This window comes from Bubalus kerabau, chromosome 15 (assembly GCF_029407905.1).
Source record: "Bubalus kerabau isolate K-KA32 ecotype Philippines breed swamp buffalo chromosome 15, PCC_UOA_SB_1v2, whole genome shotgun sequence".
Lineage (NCBI taxonomy): Eukaryota > Metazoa > Chordata > Mammalia > Artiodactyla > Bovidae > Bubalus > Bubalus kerabau.
The window spans coordinates 16,555,887-16,578,051 of record NC_073638.1 but is presented as its reverse complement, the minus strand read 5'-3'; the positions used below and the strand labels follow the sequence as shown (position 1 = coordinate 16,578,051).

General features: G+C 36.6%; 1 protein-coding gene across 1 annotated transcript in view; it reads right to left on the bottom strand.

Annotated features, from left to right (window-relative positions):
• The window catches only part of GUCY1A2 (guanylate cyclase 1 soluble subunit alpha 2), a 469,674-nt gene that overhangs the window by 140,689 nt on the left and 306,820 nt on the right, over window positions 1–22,165 (bottom strand). Inside the window, exon 5 of the mRNA XM_055547771.1 lies at window positions 14,485–14,970. Within this exon, the coding sequence (XP_055403746.1) occupies window positions 14,485–14,970 (486 nt within the window). The remainder of the gene's footprint in view (window positions 1–14,484; window positions 14,971–22,165) is intronic.

Here is a 22,165-nt window from a genome sequence, read left to right as displayed (position 1 = left end):
CACCATCCTTCAACTGAATTATGGCATTAATATCCTTATATTCGACTACTTCCCATCCACCCCTCCCATACTATTGTTGACGTGATTTCTTTTAAAGCACATCTACCTGGGTCACTCTTGTATTCAAGTCTTCAATGTCTTCACCTTGCTTTTATGACTAAGAACATAAACACTGAAATAGCTAAATTTCAGTAAATACCTATACATTCTACTTCCTACCTACTTCTATACATTTAGCTTGTCTTGCTGTTCTCTCCCCTTTATGGCCCACTGCCTTATCACAGTGAAGGGACTTTCTTAACTCAATGGAGCTATGAGCAATGCCATGCAAGGCCACCCGAGGCAGACAGGTCATAGTGGAGAGTTCTGACAACTGTGGTTCACTGGAGGAGGAAATGGCAAGCCACTCCGGTATTCTTGCCACCAGAAACCCATGAATGGTATAAAAAAGCAAAAAGGTACAGCAGATACAAAGATACAAAAGACACCAAAAGATACAAAAAGACATCAGCAGATGAGCCACCAGGTTGGAAAGTGTCCAATACGCTACTGGGGAAGAGCAGATGCAATTACTAATAGTCCCAGAAATAATGAAGTGGTGGACAAAAGTGGAAATGATGCTCAGTTGTGGATGTATCTAGCAGTGAAAGTATAATCTGATGCTGTAAAGAACAATACTGCACAGGAACCTGGAATGTTAGGTCCATGAATGTGGTCAAGCAGGAAATGGCAAGAGTGAACATTGGCATCCTAGGACTCAGTGACTAAAATGGATGGGAAGGGGCAAATTTAACTCAGATGACCATTTTATCTACTACTATGGGCAGGAATCCCTTAGAAGAAGTGGAGGAGCCTTCATAGACAACAAAAGAGTCTGAATCCAGTACTTTGGTGCAGTTTTAAAAACGACAGAATGATTTCGGTTCATTTCCAAAGGAAACCACTCAACATCACTGTAATCCAGTCTATGCAGCAACCACTGATGCTGAAGAAACTAAATTTAACCTGTTCTATCTGAAGCTGAAACTCCAGTACTTTGGCTACCTCATGCGAAGAGTTGACTTACTGGAAAAGACTCTGATGCTGGGAGGGATTGGGGGCAGGAGGAGAAGGGGACGACAGAGGATGAGATGGCTGGATGGCATCACTGACTCGATGGACGTGAGTCTGAGTGAACTCCGGGAGTTGGTGATGGACAGGGAGGCCTGGCGTGCTGTGATTCATGGGGTCGTGAAGAGTCGGACACGACTGAGCGACTGAACTGAACTGATGAGACCTATAAGACCTTCTAGTGGTGGTGGTAGTTTAGTAACCAAGTCATGTCTGACTCTTGTGACTCCATGGACTATAGCCCATCAGCTCTTCTGTCCATTGAATTTTCCAGGCTGGACTGGGTTACCATTTTCTTCTTTTCTTCTCCAGGGGATCTTCCTGACCCAGGGAACCAACCTAGGTCGCCTGCACTGCAGAAGGATACTTTAACGACTGAGCCACCAGGACTTTCTAGAACTAACACCAAAAAAAAAAAAAAAAGAGAGAGAGAGAGAGATGTCCTTTTCATCATAGAGGATTGGAACGCAAAAGTAGGGGGCAAGTTTGGACTTGGAATACTAATGAAGCAAGCAAAATTAACACAATTTTGCCAAGAGAACACACTGGTCATAGCAAACACCCTCTTCCAACAACACAAGAGATGATTCTACACATGGACATCACCAGATGGTCACTACCAAAATCAGACTGATTATATTCTTTGCAGCCGAAGTTGAGGATACTCTTTACAGTCAGCAAAAACAAGACCTGGAGCTGACTGTGGCTCAGATCATCATTCTCTTTTGGCAAAATTCAGGCTTAAACTAAAGAAAGTGGGGAAAACCACTAGGTCATTCAGGTATGAAGTGAAGTGAAGTGAAGACACTCAGTCGTGTCCAACTCTTTGCGATCCCATGGAATGTAGCCTACCATGCTCCTCCATCCATGGGATTTTCCAGGCAAGAATACTGGAGCGGATTGCCATTTCCTTCTCCAGAGTACCTTCTGGACCCAGGGATCGAACCTAGGTCTCCTGCATTGTAGGCAGGCGCTTTACTGTCTGAGCCACAAGGGAAGTTCAGGTATGACCTAAATTAAATCCCTTATGATTATACAGTAGTGACAAATAGCTTCAAGGGATTAGATCTTATAGATAGAGTATCTGAAGAACAATGGATGGAGATTTGTAACATTGTACAGGAAATGGTGACCAAAACCATCCCCAAGAAAAAGAAACGCAACAAGGCAAAAAGGGTTGTCTGAGGAGATCTTACAAATAGTGGCGAGAAAAGAAGAGAAATGAAAAGAGAAGAAAAGGAGAAAAGGAAACAAATACCCATTTATATGCAGAGTTCCAAACAGTAGCAAGGAGAGGTAAGAAAACCTTCTTTAAGTGAACAAGCAAAGAAATAGAAGAAAACAATAGAATGGGAAAGACTAGAGATATCTTCAGAGAAGTAAAGACCAAGGGAACATTTCATGAAAAGATGGGCTCAATAAAGGACAGAAATGGTATGGGCCTAACACAAGCACAAGGGATTAAAAAGAGGTGGCAAGAACACATGGACGAACTATACAAAATGATCTTAATCACTCAGATAGCCACAATGGTGTGATCACTCACCTAGAGCCAGATATCCTGGAGTATGAAATCAAGTGGGCCTTAGGAAGCATTACCACCAACAAAGATAGTGGAAGTGATTGAATTCCAGCTGAGCTATTTAAAATACTAAAAGATGACAGTGTTAAGGTGCTGCAATCAATATGTCAGCAAATTTGGAAAACTCAGCAGTGGCTACAGGTCTGGAAAAGGTCATTTTTCATTCCAATCCTGAAGAAAGGCAATACCAAAGAATGTTCAAGCTACTGCACAACTGCATTCATTTCACATGCTAGCAAAGTCATGCTCAAAATCCTTCAATGTGGCTGTCAACAGAATGTGAACTGAATTCCAGATGTACAAGCTGGATTTAGAAAAGGCAAGAACCAGAGCTCAAATTGCCAAGATCCAATGGATCATAGAAAAAGCAAGGGCATTTCAGAAAATCATCTCCTTCTGTTTCACTGAGTAAACTAAAGCCTTTGACTGTGTGGATCAAAACAAACTGTGGAGAACTCAAAGAGATGGGAATATGAAACCACGTTATCTACCTCCTGAGATCTGTATGCAGGTCAAGAAGCAACAGTTAGAATTGGACATGGAACAACGAACTGGTTCAAAATTGGGAAAGGAGTACGTCAGGCTGTATACTGTCACCCTGCTTATTTAACTTATATACAGAGAACATTATGCCAACTGCCAGGCTGGATGAAGCTCAAGCTGGAGTCTAGATTGCTTGAAGAAATATCAATAACCTCAGATATCCAGATGACATTATCCTAAAGGAGGAAAGTAAGGAGGAACTAAAGAGCCTCTTGCTGAAGGTGAAAAAGGAGAGTGAATCATCTGGCTTAAAACTCAACATTAAAAAAAACTAAGATCATGGCATCCGGTCCCATCACTTCATTGCAAACAGAAGGGGATAAAGTGGAAGCAATGACAGATTTTATTTTCTTGGTCTCCAAAATCACTGTGGAGAGTGACTGCAGCCATCAAAAGATGCTTTCTCCTTGGAAAGAAAACTATGACAAACCTAGACAGCATATTAAAAATCAGATACATTACTTGTTGACAAAGGTCAAAACTATGGTTTTTCTTGCAGTCATGTACAAATGTGAGAGTTGGACCACAGAGAAGACTGAGCACCAAAGAATAGATGCTTTTGAACTGTGGTGCTGGAGAAGGCTCTGATGAATCCCTTGGAAAGCTAGGATTTCAAGCAAGCCAATCCTAACAGAAATAAACCCTGAATATTCATTATAAGGACTGATACTGAAGCTGAAGCTCCAATACTTTGTCCACCTGATGTGAAGCTTTGACTATTGGGAAAGACCCTGATGCTGGAAAAGACTGAAGGCAAAAGAAGAAGGTTGCAGCAGAGGATGAGATATTTAGATAGCATCACGAACTCAATGGACATGAATTTGAGAAAATTCCAGGACAGAAGAGCCTGGTGTGCTGTGGTCCATGGGGTCACAAAGATTCAGACACAATTCAGTGACTGAACACCAAAAACAAGATGTAATAGTCCACCTAAAATCGTCACAAGATTGTTTTATCGTTCACTTACTGTCTGACAAAAAATGTGACATAAATGGTATTTCTAAAGTCATTATATAACTATATGGTCCATTGGTTGGATAAGTGAAGCAATACTGAGTGACATATGTACTACTTTGATGGTAAAATGAAAATAAAATTGTCCATAAATGGTGTGTGACCAGGAGCACTGTTTAACAACAAAATAATGCAGAATGGAATGCCCTTCTCCAAGCAATGTTTCTCTGTCTCTGGGATAGTGTAGTTTAAAGATCAGTCCTGGAAAATGACATTTTGTAACCAGGTTTTGGACTTAATCTTCCACACAACAGGAAGAGACTCCTTGGCTATGATTTTAAGAATTTCGGGGTTTTCTGAATAATAATCTAAAAGAGACTTCAGCTTCATATCAACAGAAGCATTGCCATCAAACAACAGTCAGCATATCCTTTGCTGCTTTATGGACTGACATCAACTTTTCCTCCATGATGGCGTAACTTTGGTCTGGCATTTTCTTCCAGTACAACTTGTCTCATCCACATTAAAATCCTGCTTGGACACTGATGTATAGATCAGTCATATGGACTCTGTGGGAGAGGAAGAGGGTGGGGAGATTTGGGAGAATGGCATTGAAACATGTATAATATCATGTATGAAACGAGTCGCCAGTCCAGGTTCGATGCACGATACTGGATGCTTGGGGCTGGTGCACTGGGACGACCCAGAGGGAGGGTATGGGGAGGGAGGAGGGAAGAGGGTTCAGGATGGGGAACACAGGTATACCTGTGGCGGATTCATTTCGATATTTGGCAAAACTAATACAATATTGTAAAGTTTAAAAATAAAATAAAATTAAAAAAAAAACCTGCTTGGGTAAATACACACCTTAATCAATAATTTCTCAAAGCATTTCAAGAATTCCCGAGCAGCCATCATATCTGCACTTTCTTCTTTGCCACTTACTTTTAAATTGTGAAGTTTGGCTCAAGCCTTAAGCCAATAAAACCAGTCATGGCTGGCATTAAAAAATGTTCCCTCTGATTCTTTGCCATGTTTATTCTTCAAGTCTTCATAAAGACTATTAGCTTTCTCTTGAATCAGTATTAAGCTGAGTGGGACTGATTGCTGATGCTGATTCTGCATCTGAGAATTTTCTCCATCTGCTCCATCATTTTTCCATGTTTCATTGATATTATTTTCAACATCACTGGCAAAGCAGACTTCACATGTTCCATGATCTTGTTGTTTAGAATCATGCCAATGGTTCAACAATTCATGTTATAAGAATGAGTGATGTCTACCATCTTTCTGCCTCACTTCACTCTCTCAATTATTTCACTTTTGTTTCCATTGTTATTGCTTGGTTCTTCTTAGCAGTACCAGCTATATCACCATTGCTATTACATTTGCTTTTACACTTCCAGATACCTGGGCTTGAAGTAAAGACACTATCCTACTGCACTCTATATACTACTGTCCAGTATAGTTCACAAAAGCACAACCCCTTGTAGAGGATGCATGCTGGTACAATGTATGCCAGACACATGAACTAACTTACACAACTGGACATGTGAACACAAATTCCCAACCTTTGAAAGTTCACAATTTGAAGATTCATATGTAGATGATGTACAGTACCAGTGGACAGCTCCTAGGGAAGAATATACAGTGGGATATGCGTGGAGACTAAACAAAATATCAGTGGGCTAACAATGAGATCAAAGAGGAGATCAGAAAATACTTCAAGACAAATGGCAATGAAAACACAACTGTACAAAATCTATGGACTTCAACAAAAGCAGTCCTAAGAGGCAAATTCATAGCAATACATGACTTCTTCAAAAAACAACCTAACCTACAATCCAAAGGATTATGAAAATAACAAACGATATTAATTCAGCAGAAAAAAATAATAAAGTTCAGTGAGGAAATAAATAAAATGGAGGAAAAAAAGCAGAAAAAATAAATTTAAAAGTATATAGAATAACAGAAATCACCCAATCAGAAAGCAGAGATAAAGTTTAAAAAATGGAAGCAGCACATGAGACCTATGGGATAATATAAAGCATGGAATCCATACCAAGTAGGAATCCCAGAAAAAAGAACAAGAAAATGGAATAAAAAATGACCCAAAGTTGGCCATCCCCTATATACCAAAACCAGACATAGATACTACTAAAAAATAAAATATAGCCCAAAATCTTTGATGAATATAGATGAAAAAAGCCTCAATACAACATTAGCAAACCAAATACAATAACACATAAAAAGGATTATACAGCATGATCAAACTGAATTCATTCAGATCACAAGGATGGCTCAGTTCAGTTCACTTCAGTCGCTCAGTCATGTCTGACTCTTTGCGACCCCATGAATCGCAGCACGCCAGGCCTCCCTGTCTGTCACCAACTCCCAGAGTTCACTCAGACTCAAGTCCATCGAGTCAGTGATGCCATCCAGCCATCTCATCCTCTGTCGTCCCCTTCTCCTCCTGCCCCCAATCCCTCCCAGCATCAGAGTCTTTTCCAATGAGTCAACTCTTCGCATGAGGTGGTCAAAGTACTGGACTTTCAGCTTTAGCATCATTCCTTCCAAAGAAATCCCAGGGCTGATCTCCTTCAGAATGGACTGGTTGGATATCCTTGCAGTCCAAGGGACTCTCAAGAGTCTTCTGCAACACCACAGTTCAAAAGCATCAGTTCTTCGGTGCTCAGCTTTCTTCACAGTCCAACTCTCACATCCATACATGACCATAGGAAAAAGCATAGCCTTGACTAGACGGACCTTTGTTGGCAAAGTAATGTCTCTGCTTTTCAATATGCTACAAGGATGGCTAAATATATGCAAATCAATAAATGTAGTACACCACATTAAGAAAAGACAAAAATCAAAAGATCATCTCAATAGGTACAGAAAAAGCATTTGATAAAATTCAGTATCCATTCATGATAAAAATTGTCACCAAAGTGGGTACTGAGGGAACTTATCTCAGCATAATAAAAGTCATTTATGACAAACCCACAACCAAAATAATACTCAACACTGAAAAACTAGAAGCCTTCCTGCTATATTCTGGAACAGAACAAGGATGCCATTCCCATCACTTCTATTCAACATAGTAGTGGATGTCTTAGCCAGAGGAATCAGACAGGGAAAACAAATAAAAGATATCCAAATGTGAAGGGAAGAGGTAAAATTGTCATTATATGTAGATGACATGATACACTATATAGAAAACCTGAAAGACTCCACACAAAAATTCTTAGAACTGATAAATAAGTTAATCAATGTAGCATGATACAAGGTTAATATACAGAAATATTTTGCATTTCTTTGCACTACAATGAAATATTGGACTTCCCTGATAGCTCAGTTGGTAAAGAATCCACCTGCAATGTAGGAGACCCCGTTTGGATTCCTGGGTTGGGAAGATAAACTGGAGAAGGGATAGGCTAGACACTCCAGTATTCTTAGGCTTCCCTGGTGGCTCAACTGGTAAAGAACCCACCTGCAATGTGAGAGACATGAGTTTGAACCCTGGGTTGGGAAGATCCCCTGGAGAAGGGAACAGCTACCCACTCCAGTATTCTGGCCTGGAGAATTCCATGGACTGTGTAGTCCATGGGGTTGCAAAGATTCAGACATGACTAAGTGACTTTCACTTTCACAAAGAACATCAGAAAGAGAAAGTAAAAAAAAAAAAAGCTTAAAATAAGATCAAAAGTAAAATAGAATATCAAGGAGTACACCTGACCAAGGAGGTGAGAAACTGCTATGCTGAGAACTATAAAACATATATAAAGGAAACCGAAGGTGATTCAAAGAAACAGAAAGATATCCAATACTCTTGGATTGGAAGATTTAATGTTATTAAAATGGCCATACTACCCAAAGAAATCTATAGATTTAAAGTGTACCCTATCAAATTACCCATGAAACTTTCACAAAAGTAGATGAAATAATCCTAAAATTTATATGTAACCATAAAAGAACCAGGATTACCAAAACAATATTGAGGAAAAAGAACAAAGCTGGATGAAAATCCTTCCAGACTCCAGACAATACTACAAAGCCACAGTAATCAAAACAATGTGGTATAAGTACAAAACAGATGGATCAATGGAACAGACTAGAGAACCTAGAAATAAACCCACTCAATTAGTCTTCAACAGAAGTTAGAAAATATAATGGAGAAAAGACAGTCTCTTCAACATGTGGTGTTGGGAAAACTGGGCAGCTACATGTAGATCAGTGAGGTTAGAACATTCTCTCATATTGTATAAAAAATAAATTCAAAATGGTTCAAAATTGTAAATATAAGATATGATACCATAAAACTCCTATAAATGAACATAGGAAAAATGCCCTTTGAGATAAATCATAGAAATATTTTCTCAGATCATTTTTCCAAGACAAAATAAATAGAAACAAAATAAACAAATGAGGCCTAATCAAGAGGCCTTTTTTGTAATAGAGGAAACCATAAACAAAACAAAAAGACAGTCTACAGACTGGGACAAAATATTTGGAAACAATGTGACTGACAAAGTCTTTATTTCCAAATATATATATATATATATATATATATATATATATATGGCTCATAGAACTATAAATATACGTATATAAACAAACCAGTCAAAACAAGCACGGAAGACCTAAATTGATTTCTCCAAAGAAGACATACAGATAACCTCAACATTGCTACTTATTAGAGAAATGCAAATACTTATTAGATAAATGAAATCAAAACTACAATGAGGCTTTATCACCTTTTACCTGTAAAAATGGACATCATCATACAAATAATAAAAGCTGGAGAGAGAGTAGAAAAAAGAAAACCCTGCTACACTGTTGGTGGGAATGTAAATTAGTGCAGCCACTATGGAAAACAGTCTGGAGGTTCCGTCAAAAACTAAAAATAGAGTTATCATATGATTCAGCAATCTCACTCCTGGACATATACCTGGAAAAGATAAGAACTCTAATTCAAAAAGCAATGCACTCCAACAATCAGGAAATGGAAGCTACCCGCTGTCCACCAACAGAGAAGTGGATAAAGAAAATTTGGCTTATATGCACAATGGAATATGATGCCATCAAAAGAATGAAATATTAATACTATCATTTGTAGCAACATGGATGGAACTAGAGACTGTCTTACTGAGTGGGGTGAGTCAAAGATAAATAATATATGATATCATTTATATGTGGAATCTAAGACAATAACAGAAATGAACTTATTTACAAAACAGAAATTGACTCACACACCTGGCTTGGTTGATACATTCCTTTGCTGTGCAAACTATTTTAAGTTTAATCAATTGCTTATTTTTTGCTTTTGTTTCCATTACTCTAGTTGATGGATCTCAAAAAAATATATTGCTGAAATTTATGTCAAACAGTGTTTGATGTTTTTCTCTAGGAGTTTTATAGTATCTTGCCTTACATTTAAGAGCTTAATCCATTTTGAGTTAACTTTTGTGTATGGTGTTAGAGAATATTCTAATTTTATTCTCTTACTGGTAGCTGTCCAGCTTTCCCAGCACCACTTATTAAAGAGACTGTATTTTCTCTGTCATATATCCTTGCCTCCCTTGTCATAGATTCATTGACCAAAACTGTTGGAATTTACTTCTGGGCTCTGTATTCTGTTCCACTGATCGATTGTCTGTTTCTGTGCCAGTATCATACTCTTTTGATGACTGTAGCTTTGGAGTATAGTCTGAAGTTAGAGAGCTCAATTCCTCCAGCTCTGTTTTTCTTTCTCAAGATTATTTTGGCACACTGAGGTCTTTTGTATCTCTTGACATGAATTTTAAAATCATTTGTTCCAGTTTTGTAAAAAATGTCATTGGCATTTTGACAGGGATCGTTTTAAATCTGTAGATTGCCTGGGATAGTACAGTCATTTTGACAATATTGATTCTTCCAACTCAAGAACATGATATATTTTTCTCTCTATTTCAGTTTCTTTTATCAGTGTTTTTCATCAGTTTTCTGAGTGTGGGCCTTTTACCTCCTTAGACAGATTTATTCCTAGGTATTTTATTCTTTTTGATGCAACCATAAATAGGGTTACTTCTTTAATTTCTCTTTCTGATATTTAACTGTTAGTGTAGAGAAATGTAACAGATTTATGTATATTAACTTTTTATAACTTTATCATATGAATTGATGAGCTCTAGTAGTTTTCTAGTGGCCTCTTTAGAATTTTCTATGTATAGTATCATATCATCTGCAGACAGTAAAAGTTTTACTTCTTTTTCAATTTGGATTCCTTTTATTTCTTTTTCTTATATGACTGTTGTGGCCAGAACTTCCAAAAATGTAAAAGTGGTGAGAGTGGACATCTTTGTCTTGTCTTGACCTTAAAGGAAATACTTCCATATTTTCACCATTGAGTATGATGTATGATGTTAGATCTTGGGTTTTCATATGTGGCTTTTATCATGTTGAGGTATGTCCCCTCCTTGCTAATCTACTGAACAGGAAGAGATATTTTCAGATGATATGACCAATAAGGAGTTAATATCCAACATACATAAACATCTTATAAAACTCAACATAAAAAATATTAGCAACTTGATAAAAATGGATGATCAACGAGCACATGAAAAGATGCTCAGTATTGCTAATCAACAGGCAAATGCAAATCAAAACCACAAGGAGATATCACTTCACAGAGGTCAGAATAGCTATCATTAAAAAGAAAACAAAATATAAAAGTTGGTGAGGATGCAGGGAATAGGGATCCCTCCTACACTGTTAGTGGGAAAATATTGATAAATTGGTGCAGCCACTCTGCAGGTAAACTGGTACTGCTACTGCTGCTAAGTCACTTCAGTCGTGTCCGACTCTGTGCGACCCCATAGACGGCAGCCCACCAGGCTCCCCTGTCCCTGGGATTCTCCAGGCAAGAACACTGGAGTGGGTTGCCATTTCCTTTTCCAATGCATGAAAGTGAAAGGGAATTCGCTCAGTCATGTCTGACTCTTAGCGACCCCATGGACTGCAGCCTTCCAGGCTCCTCCGTCCATGGGATTTTCCAGGCAAGAGTACTGGAGTGGGGTGCCATTGTCTTGCAGTAGCCAATTTTGAGGTTTCTCAAAAAACTAAATATAGAATTACCATATGACCTAGGAATTCCACTCCTGGGTATATATTAGAAAGAAACAAAAAGACTAATACAAAAAGATGCTCCCAGAGTTCCTAGGAGCATCATTTATTATTTATAATTGCCAAGGAATGGAAGCAACCTAAAGTGTCCAACAACAGATGAATGGATAAAGAAGATGTGTTTTATGTAGACAATAGAACACTACTCAGTCATAAAAACAATCAAATTTTCCCATTTGCAATAACATGAATGGACTTAGCAGGCATTATTCCTAGTGAAATAAGTCAAGCAGAATAGAAAAATACTGTATGATATCACATATTGAAAATTAAAAATACAACAAATGCTTTAACAGAAAAGGAGACTTTTCATAGATATAAAGATTAAACTAGTGAACTAGTGGTTTATCAATAGGGAGAGTGAAGGGGAGGGGGCAAAATAGGGTTGAGGGTAAAAAAGCGTTTCCTGTGGTATTATATAAAGTCATGTGCATGAAAATTTTGAAAAATTGTAAAGCACTATAGAATTTAAAGAATCTTACATCCAATTTAAAAAAAAAATTAAAAACTGGCTCTGGTATCATTTTACCTTAAAATTTATCACTAAAATTCATAAGAAAGTTCAGTTTAAGATAATTTCTGAACCAAAATTGTTTGCTATTTTTTTTTTACTTCTGTATTTATTCATTTATTTTGGTAACCTCAGCAGTTATCACATTTCTTGTCTCAAAACCAAACTTATATGTATATTTAAATCAGAGATTTCTATTTTTTACCATAAGATAATATATCTATATTTTTCACACTCATTTAGTTTTACAGACTTAGGGCCACAAAAAATACAACTACTTTAGCTGAAGAAAAAATGAACGTGAGTGAAAGTTGCTCAGTCACATCCGACTCTTTTGTGACCCCATGGGCTATACAGTCCATGGAATTCTTCAGCTGAAGGAAACTAGCATGGCAAACCAATGATTTAGAAGGGAGAGATCGTGGTTGCAGGGCTTGTGCAGTAGTGCACAAAGTCTAGGGAATTCGCTGGCTACCCAGTGATTACTACTGTGTGCTATTACTGCTTCACGAGTTCAATCCCTGGTTGAGGAATTATGATCCTGCAAGTCAGGTGCCCCCCAAAATAAAGAGCATACAAAGTCTGAAGGAAAAATAGTGCTGGAAATTCAGGGCAATCTGCTTTCTTTTCTGGCATTGACAATGATAGATTCATATGTCTCCATTTAGCATCAGACATTGGCTACTTCTACCATAAATTACATAAAAATAAAACATAAGAAAGTTAATTTATAAAAACTTTTGTTTTATATAATAAAGCAAATCCCTCATACGTATATCACATTGAATGTTTACTACACAGAAGAGGCTTTCTAAAATATTTAACATTGGCTATGTATCATGCATAAGTCACCTCTAGTGGCTAGAGTGGTAAAGAATCTGCCTGCAGTGCAGGAGATCAGGGTTCAATCCGTGGGTTGGGAAGACCTCTTGAAGAGAGGCTTAATGAAACTAGTGAATATCTTTCCCTAAAGGAGATATACCTTAATGAAAACACCCTCTGGACCATAATATGAAACTAAAATGTAAAACAAGTTCTTTTTGAATCTGCTTATGTGAAGATCATACTATGAAGAGAAGTTTAGATGATGTAAAAAAGAAAATAAAAATCACTAGTTCAACTAGTTTGTTTTTACTAAAAGTAATGACTATCCTTCATATTAAAAAAAAAAAGTCATTCACTATGTAATCCATGTACAAGGTAAAGTCACACTTATTCATTAGATGGATGGAAAGCTGAATCACTCAAAATATTGCTATAATTTTAATAAGAAATTAAAACCATAATTGTTTTAAATTATGACACAGGACCCCCAATGTTCATTGCAGCACTATTTACAATAGCCAGAACATGGGAGCAACCTAGATGTCCATCCGCAGATAAATGGAAAAGGAGTTGTGGTATATATATATATATATATATATACCATATATATATATATATACCACATATATATATGTGGTATATATACACAATGGAACATTAGTCATAAAAAGAAACAAATTTGAGTTGATTCTAGTGAGGTGGATGAAACTAGAGCCTGTTATACAGAGTGAAGTAAGTCAGAAAAATAAAAACAAATATCATATATTAACACATATATATGGCATCTAGAAAAATCGTACTGATGAACCTATTTGTAGGGCAGAAATAGAGACTCTATAAACATAGAGAACAAACATATGGACACAGTGTGGGAAGGAGAGGGTGGGGCAAATTGAGAGAGCAGCACTGAAATACATATATTACCATATAAAAAACAGATAGCTAATGAGAAGTTGCTGTATAACACAGGGAGCTGAATCTAGTGTTACACTGTGACAACCTAGAGGGATGGATGGAAGGGAGGTGGGAGGGAGATTCAAAGAGGGAGGGAACATATATATACTTATGGTTGATTCATGCTGATATATGGCAGAAACCAACATAACATTATAAAGCAATTATCTGCCATTTAAAAATAAAGAAAAAGAAATTAATAAGCAGCTCACCAAGTCAGGCTAACAAACGGTGACCTGCACACATTTTCAAAACTCTTCCATCAAGTAACTTGGAAAATTAACACGCTTCCACTAAAAATCATTGGTTATTTGGACAATAGCTAGAACATTTATATGCATTTTTTTCAGAATGAAAAGGATCTCAATTAATTCTCAGTGAAGTAGAAAATACTGATTAACTGTGATTTAGTTAATAATAATGATGATAATGCAAAGATAATGCATTGATAATGATAATGCAATGCATGTTTTAACATAAATTGCTGTTCCTTTTAACTACCGATATAAAATTTTTAGTTTATATTATAATCCTAGTCTTTAAGGAAAACTAATTATGTGGTTAAAAGTTGCCTATATTTCAGCAAGCTTATTTTATCTTTTTGATAATAATGAATTTAGAAGATTAGTTCCATAGAATTTTTCCTTTCTGACAAATATATAAATCAACTCATAGCGAAAATTCACTCAAAGATCAGAAATACTTGTATTCTGAATATTTCTAAATGAAAATTATCCATCACTTATTCTTGTTTAAATAGAAAAATATATTGCATGCTTGTAATTTAATGAAGATGATAATTTACCACTAAAAATACTTTATATAAATAACCAAACCCCATTACCTTATAAATATCCAAAAATCCACATTGGTGGTCGAATCTTGTGTACAGTTCATTCAGCATGCTGATGACTTGCATGGGGGTACACTGGGCACATATGGCCGTGAAGCCAACAATGTCTGAAAACAGCATGGTGACATCATCAAACTTTCTGGCCTGCACTTGCTGCCCTTGCCACAACTGCTGGGCTACATCACCAGGGAAAATGGAGTATAGAAGATCCACTGTTTTCTTTTTCTCTTCTTCCAGGGCCTGGTGAGTTCTTTCTAAAGTTGCTTTTAATTTATCCATCCTCTTCTTCAGCCCATCCTGGGCCTTTGCCTGCTCGCCAACCAAGATGACATCTCGAGTAGCATCATGGATAGGGATGTCTGAGAGATGTAGCCCTCGTCCCATAAGTTCATCCAACTTGTCCACACATGGAGAACCCAAGAATAAAATGGAATTTGATTCCGAGACATGGATCATTTGTCCTTTAACTTCCATCACCTGCAAAATTAACACGGAATTTTAGTCAGCAGTCTTCACATAGTAGGTTCACAAAAATTAATTTATTATCAGATGGAGAAGAAGACTAAGAAATTAGCCTTACAGACTTTCTCCCTATAGGCAAATCTAACTGTGATTTGGGGCCAATGTAAGTTATGATTCTAAACAGAAATATTTGTTACTGTTTCCTACTTGGCCACTTTCTTAAGAGAATGATCAAATGGAAAGAGAGATCAATGAGAATTGAAACAGAAAAACATTTTCATTCAAATGAAATTGTACCCAGGTACACCACGAAACTGGTTCACCAACCAGTTAAAACCTTTCAACCTGCTTAGTAATAATAAAATTTGGATAATTCCACCTGTCAAAATACTAGATTTAATTGTCATTAAAATAAAACTCAGAAAATAAGTCCAGGAGACTAGATGAATCCAAATAATTGTTTAGTCATATGTAAGTCATTTTTTTCATCTGTTGTAGTCCTATGAAAGTATATTGATTCTTGCATTGACTAGATTAGTTGACAATTCATTTGGTCTTAAAAATAAAAATTTAAGCTAGATTTCATTAATAAGTATTAGCAGAAAATGACTACCAGTTAACTAGCATATTCAATGTAAGCTAAAAGTAGCCCCCTCCCCCAAGTCAGGATAGTATTAAAGAAACCCAGCTAGTAAGATAAAAAATCTGAATATATAGTAATTTAAACTATCCCTCCTTTCTGTGCTTTTTGGAGAATTTAGAGAACTGATGTTTAATGAAAAACTTCATGAACACTGGCTCATGCTACCTTAGATTAATGCCCTAAGGAACCTCAGAGGGGATGAACATCAGCAAGAAAGGAAGGGAGTCTTAGGCTATATTTATCCAAATACCCTTACTTGGGTTAAGATAGGATATTTCAGCACATCTCAAGAGGAAGCTAGTTGTCATTACCTGAAGAGAGTGCTAAGTGCTAAATTGCTTCAGTTGTGTCTGACTCTTTGCGACCCCATGGACTGTAGCCTGCCAGGCTCCTCTGTCCTCTGTCCTGGAGTGGGTTGCCATTTCCTCCTCCAGGGGATCTTCCAGACCCAGGGATCAAACCGATGTCTCGTATGTCTCCTGCACTGGCAGGTAGGTTTTTACCACTAGCGCCACCTGGGAACCCCTGAAGAGGACTGCTTACAAATTGACCAACTGAGATTGTGTATCAGTTTTATCTATGTCACATTCTGCAACTACATGGAATGTGCTCAATAAATTTATTTTCTTTTGATCTTCATAGCATGAAGTATAGGTTAGTTGATGAAATTGGAGGCATAGAATAAATATGGGCTAAAACTACAGAGATTTTGTCTTCTAAGCCTGCAAATATTTTACTTTGTTCCACCTGCACCATTTACCAAGATCTAGTCTATATAAGGCGGAGAAGGCAATGGCACCCTACTCCAGTACTCTTGCCTGGAAAATCCACGGACAGAGGAGCCTGGTAGGCTGCAGTCCATGGGGTCGCTAAGAGTCGGGAACGACTGAGCGACTTCACTTTCTCTTTTCACTTTCATGCACTGGAGAAGGAAATGGCAACCCACTCCAGTGTTCTTGCCTGGAGAATCTCAGGGACGGGGAAGCCTGGTGGGCTGCCGTCTCTGGGGTCGCACAGAGTCGGACATGACTGAAGCGACTTAGCAGCAGCAGCAGCAGTCTATATAAGGAAAAAATGAACCCTTGCTTCATGTTATAAATTGTATGAAACAAAACATTCACTTTTTATACAAAGTCTGCTAATGTTCAGTATTTCATCATTTTATATATAATTTATTCATTAAAGTGTTTATTGAGTGTTTTCTATTTATCAGTGCTGCCCTGGCTGATAACCATAAAAAGATAATACAAGGTTCCCTTTTTAAAAGATATCACACTATGGAAACAAGAGACACAACTATATAGCCCATAGAATAGAATGAAGAAACATTTCAATTCCCTATTTAAGATAGGCTGTCAAAATACTGCAGGCTATGGTTTGAATACAAAGAATGCAATTGTCCTGAAAAGTATTTCCAGATTATTTCATATATGCTGGGTATGCTTTTTTTCTGGGGGGGGGGTGTTAATGATTCATACTCGTTAGACTATTAGAAGTGTAATAAAGAAGATACACAAAATGTACAACCTCATAGCTTGAAAACTAGTATAATAATTTTTTTCTTAAGATTTAAGGTAAAAGCAAACCTCTGATGCTCATATAGTTAGACCTCCATCTGGTCTCTTTCTTCTCACATTTCTTTCTAATCATTTCCTTTTTCTTCTACATCTTGCTTTTTTCTCCCTTCTTCCCTTTGTTCTTTGGACTTACTCTTTTGTTTTCTTTTTCAAACATTCTTTCTTCATTTACTCTTTATCTCTCCTGCTTGCCTGGCTTTCTTTGTCATCACTGGTTACTTCATTTCCTTGTTGGTTCTTCATTTTTGTTTCTCTTTTTTTCCCTAGGTATTAACTTTCACATTTCCTATTATAAATTTACCTTTTTCTTTTCTGCCTTTGCTTCTACCTCTTTTTATTTAAAATATAAATCAGTATATGTATATAGGCATAAATAATATTATATATTATTTGCTATATGTAAAAAATATGTTTTTCTTTAACTTCCAAAGAAGCGAAATGGAATATATTATATTCCATCTCAAAAAAACCATAAATATATTCCCGATTTATATATGGCATAGTTCATTTTTTTTTGAAATTTATGACAGAATAAAATATTTTTATTTTTATTTTATTAATTAAAACAAATTTCTGACAATGAAATAATTAAAATAAAATATTTAATACTTGGATCACATGTTTTTCTCTTTTAACAATGCCATAGAAAGCTTAAGAAAATATTAAGTATAAGAACTTTACTCAGTTCTAAAGATGGAGTTGAGGTTAAGACAGTTATGGTCTCTGCCCTCATGGAGCTTATATTTTAACAGAGGGGATGATATATATATATATATATATATTTTTTTTTTTTTTAAAGAAATGGCAGGTTATGGAGGGCTGTGGGACCCTCTTGCGGTAGAACAATTAGATACTTATTTTAAAAAATACTTATGAGTCATCTCTTAAGAGGCAAAGGTTTCCAAGTACATCCCCATATACACGCACTAGCAAAAGAAACAAACAAATTAAAACAAGGCAAACAAACAAAAAGCGAAACCTTGATCTGAACCCCCAACAGGAGCAAAGAGAAACCAGGTTGTCCTAAGAGTCATGTGGAAAGAACACTTTTATTGGAATTCTGAGACTTGGAACATTTGTAAGATTAGAGAGCCTAGTGAGATTCTTGACTTAAAGATTCATCCTCAGAGAGAATTAAAGAGGTCTTTAGCCAACTGGCACCTAAAACTTCCCCATCTTAGGCTCTCAAAACTCTCGATATGATTAACCTCAAGCAATGAACAAAAACAAAAAATGAACACAAGATTTAGATGACAAAAACTGAGTGATGGGAATGTCAACTTCAGAATATACAGCAGCTATTTATTTACAAGTAAAGATACAATTTCAGAGAAAGATTAATGACAGAAAGGATATGGACCTAACAGAAGCAGAAGATATTAAGAAGAGGTGGCAAGAATACACAGAAGAACTATCCAAAAAAATCTTAATGACCCAGATAACCACGATGGTGTGATCACCCAGCTAGAGCCAGACATCCTGGAATGTGAAGTCAAGTGGACCTTAGGAAGCATCACTATGAACAAAGCTAGTGGAGGTGACGGAATTCTAGTTGAGCTATTTCAAATCATAAAAGATGATGCTGTGAAAGTGCTGCACTAAATATGCCAGCAAATTTGGAAAACTCAGCAGTGGACACAGGACTGGAAAAGGTCAGTTTTCATTCCAATCCCAAAGAAAAGCAATAATGCCAAAGAATGCTCAAACTACCACACAATTGCACTCATCTCACACACTAGCAAAGTAATGCTCAAAATTCTCCAAGCCAGGTTTCAACAGTACATGAACAATGAACTTCCAGATGTTCAACCTAGATTTAGAAGAGGCAGAGGAACCAGAGATCCAATTGCCAACATCCGCTGGATCATTGAAAAAGCCAGAGAGTTCCAGAAAAACATCTATTTCTGCTTTATTGACTATGCTAAAGCCTTTGACTGTGCGGATCACAACAAACTGTGGAAAATTCTGAAAGAGATGGGAATATCAGACCACCTTACCTGTCTCCTGAGAAATCTGTATGCAGGTCAGGAGGCAACAGTTAGAACTGGACATGGAACAATGGACTGATTCCAAATTGGGAAGGACTATGTCAAGGCTGTATATTGTCACCCTGCTTATTTAACTTATATGCAGAGTATATCATGCAAAATGCCAGGCTGATGAAGCACAAGCTGAAATCAAGATTGCTGGGAGAAATAGCAATAACTTCAGATATGCAGATAACACCATCCTTATGGCAGAAAGCGAAGAGGAACTAAAGAGCCTATTGATGAAAGTGAAAAAGGACAGTGAAAAAGTTGACTTAAAACTCAACATTCAAAAAAATGAAGAGCATGGTATCTGGTCCCATCACTTCATGTAAAATAGATGGGGAAACCATGGAAACAGTGACAGAGTTTATTTTCTTGGACTCCAAAATCACTGCAGATTGTGACTGCAGCCATGAAATTAAAAGATGCTTGTTCCTTTTAAAGTAAAAGCAAAGCTATATATCAACATGACTATAGCTTTGCTTTTAATTTAAAAGGAACAAGCGTCTTTTAATTTCATAGCAAAACCAATACAATATTGTAAAGTTAAAAAATAAAATTAAATTAAAAAAATAAAAAATGACAAGCAAAAAAAAAAGAAAATTATTCTCCAGAAAAAAATAAAAATAAAAGCAAAGCTAAGACAAACCTAGACAACATATTAAAAAACAGAGACATTACTTTGCTAAGAAAGGTCCATATAGTCAAAGCTATGGTTTTTCCAGTAGTCATGTATGGATGTTAGTGTTGGACCATAAAGAAGGCTGTGTGCCCGAGAATTGATGCTTTCGAATCTGTGGTGTTGAGAAGATTCCTGAGAGTCCCTTGGACAACAAAGATATTAAACCACTCAATCCTAAAGGAAATCAGCCTAGAATATTCATTGGAAAGACTGATGCTGGAACTGAAGCTCCAGTACTTTGGCCAGCTGATGCGAAGAGCTAAATGCTGAGAAAGATTGAAGGCAGGAGGAGAAGGGGGCAACAGAGGATGAGCTGGCTGAATGGCATCACCGACTGGATACCCATGAGTTTGAGCAAGCTCTGGGAGTTGGTGAAGGATTGGGAAGCCTGGCAAGCTGCAGTCCATGGGGTTGCAGAGTTGAACATGACTGAGTGACTGAACTGAACTGAACAGAGAAAGATTAGCACCAAGAGACTATAAGGAAGGAGTAGGCAGTTAAAAACTTAGAACAGGTCATAATGTAAATGATAGTAGTATTTAACTCAAATAATTGTAATGAAATAATTACATACAGGCCTGTTTACCATATTGAGTGTGATATCTGTCACAAATGAGCCTTTGATAAGTATTAGGTGACCTTACTGTGGGTTTTGAAACTACCTCAAGCCTCCTAAACCAGAACCCCTTGTTGTTGAACTCAGAAACTGATTTTTTTAAAAAATAAGGAGTACATATGATCCTGAAATTTCACTAGACAGGAATTATTGTCTCAAATGTCATCTTACACAATCTAATTGTAAATGAAGTATAAATAAAGAAAATAAGGGATGGAAAGGAAATACAGATTGCATGGAATAACAAACCAAGTTGGTAAAGGGTAAGGACTTGAACCAGACATCTTGAAATACACAGCCACAGTGTAGACTGTCAGAAAGAATATTTGGATAAAACAAAGAGTGAAATATGAAGTTCAGAGATGACTTAAAGCTCGGACAGGAACAAGACCACCAAATTCCCTATGAATATATCAATCAAAGGTAAATCACAAAACTGTTTCAACAAATGTTATAGACAGTTTTGTATTAACAAGTTTATACATGACTTTCCTTCATATCTGTGGAAACATTCAAGATGTACAAGGATCCATTACATTTTTTCATTGGCATGGTACTACATTTATGAGAGGAATTATGTAATTTTGTTATCCAATTTGGGTACTTGAGTATCCCATAAATGTTTGCCAAAGGTCTGCTTGAAAAATCCTATTTGTAACCCAATAATATCTCCTAACTGTCCCTTAGTTGGTACAACAAATAACATTTTCAAAATGCTTCCACAGACATTGCTGCATTTTGTCTTCTTGACAGTGTAAGCGGCACACAAAGTTGCTATAATCGAGGTAGCTAAGACCAGGGAAGGTGGAGTGAGTTGCCAGAGATCACACAGTTGAGTTAGAGAGCCTTGAACTGCCTGACCCAGTGTTCTTTTCATACATAAGTAAAGAGCTGAAAGGAGTGAGAGCTTTTGAAATTAAAAATGTGCAGAGTTTAAAGCCTAGTTTCACCACTTGCTGACTCAGTCACCACAGGTGGATCACACGGCCTCTCAGAGGTCCAGTAGCATCATCTGTAGTGATGTAATGTAATGATGGAATAAAGGTAATTTTATAGAACAGCATTAAGATAAAGTTTAAATGAAATAATATATATATAAAAGTTTAGCCTAATACCCACATAAGCATTCACTCAGTTTCTCTCAGTTATTAGTGTTACTGTTATTAATCATTATGAAATAAGATAATGATGATTTGGTTGGTGCCAGAGAGATATTACAAATAGGAAATAATAATAATAATGAATAGGAAATATAATAAATAGGAAATAAACAATAATAATGCATCTCTAAAAAAATCTCTAATATGATGTTAGAGAAATCATAGTTATATTTTATGAAGCTATATTACATAGGCATCATTTACAAATTATTTTCAGTAACAGTGAAAAGCTATAAACAACTTTCATGTTTATAAATGCATTTCTACTTAAATGATTTATGATCTATCAGTTAAGAAAAAAGTTTCACAAACCATACAAAATGCTACAATAATTAAAATATCACAATGCAGGTTGACTTTGAATTGGCAAAATGTCTCAGACATGCATTATCAGAATTTGTCTTGTAAACTTCCCCTTGAACATGGACAATGTATAAGAATTGTCAAGACAATTGTCAAGACAATAACATTTAGCTGAAGAAACATGCCCTGGAGGCTGCCT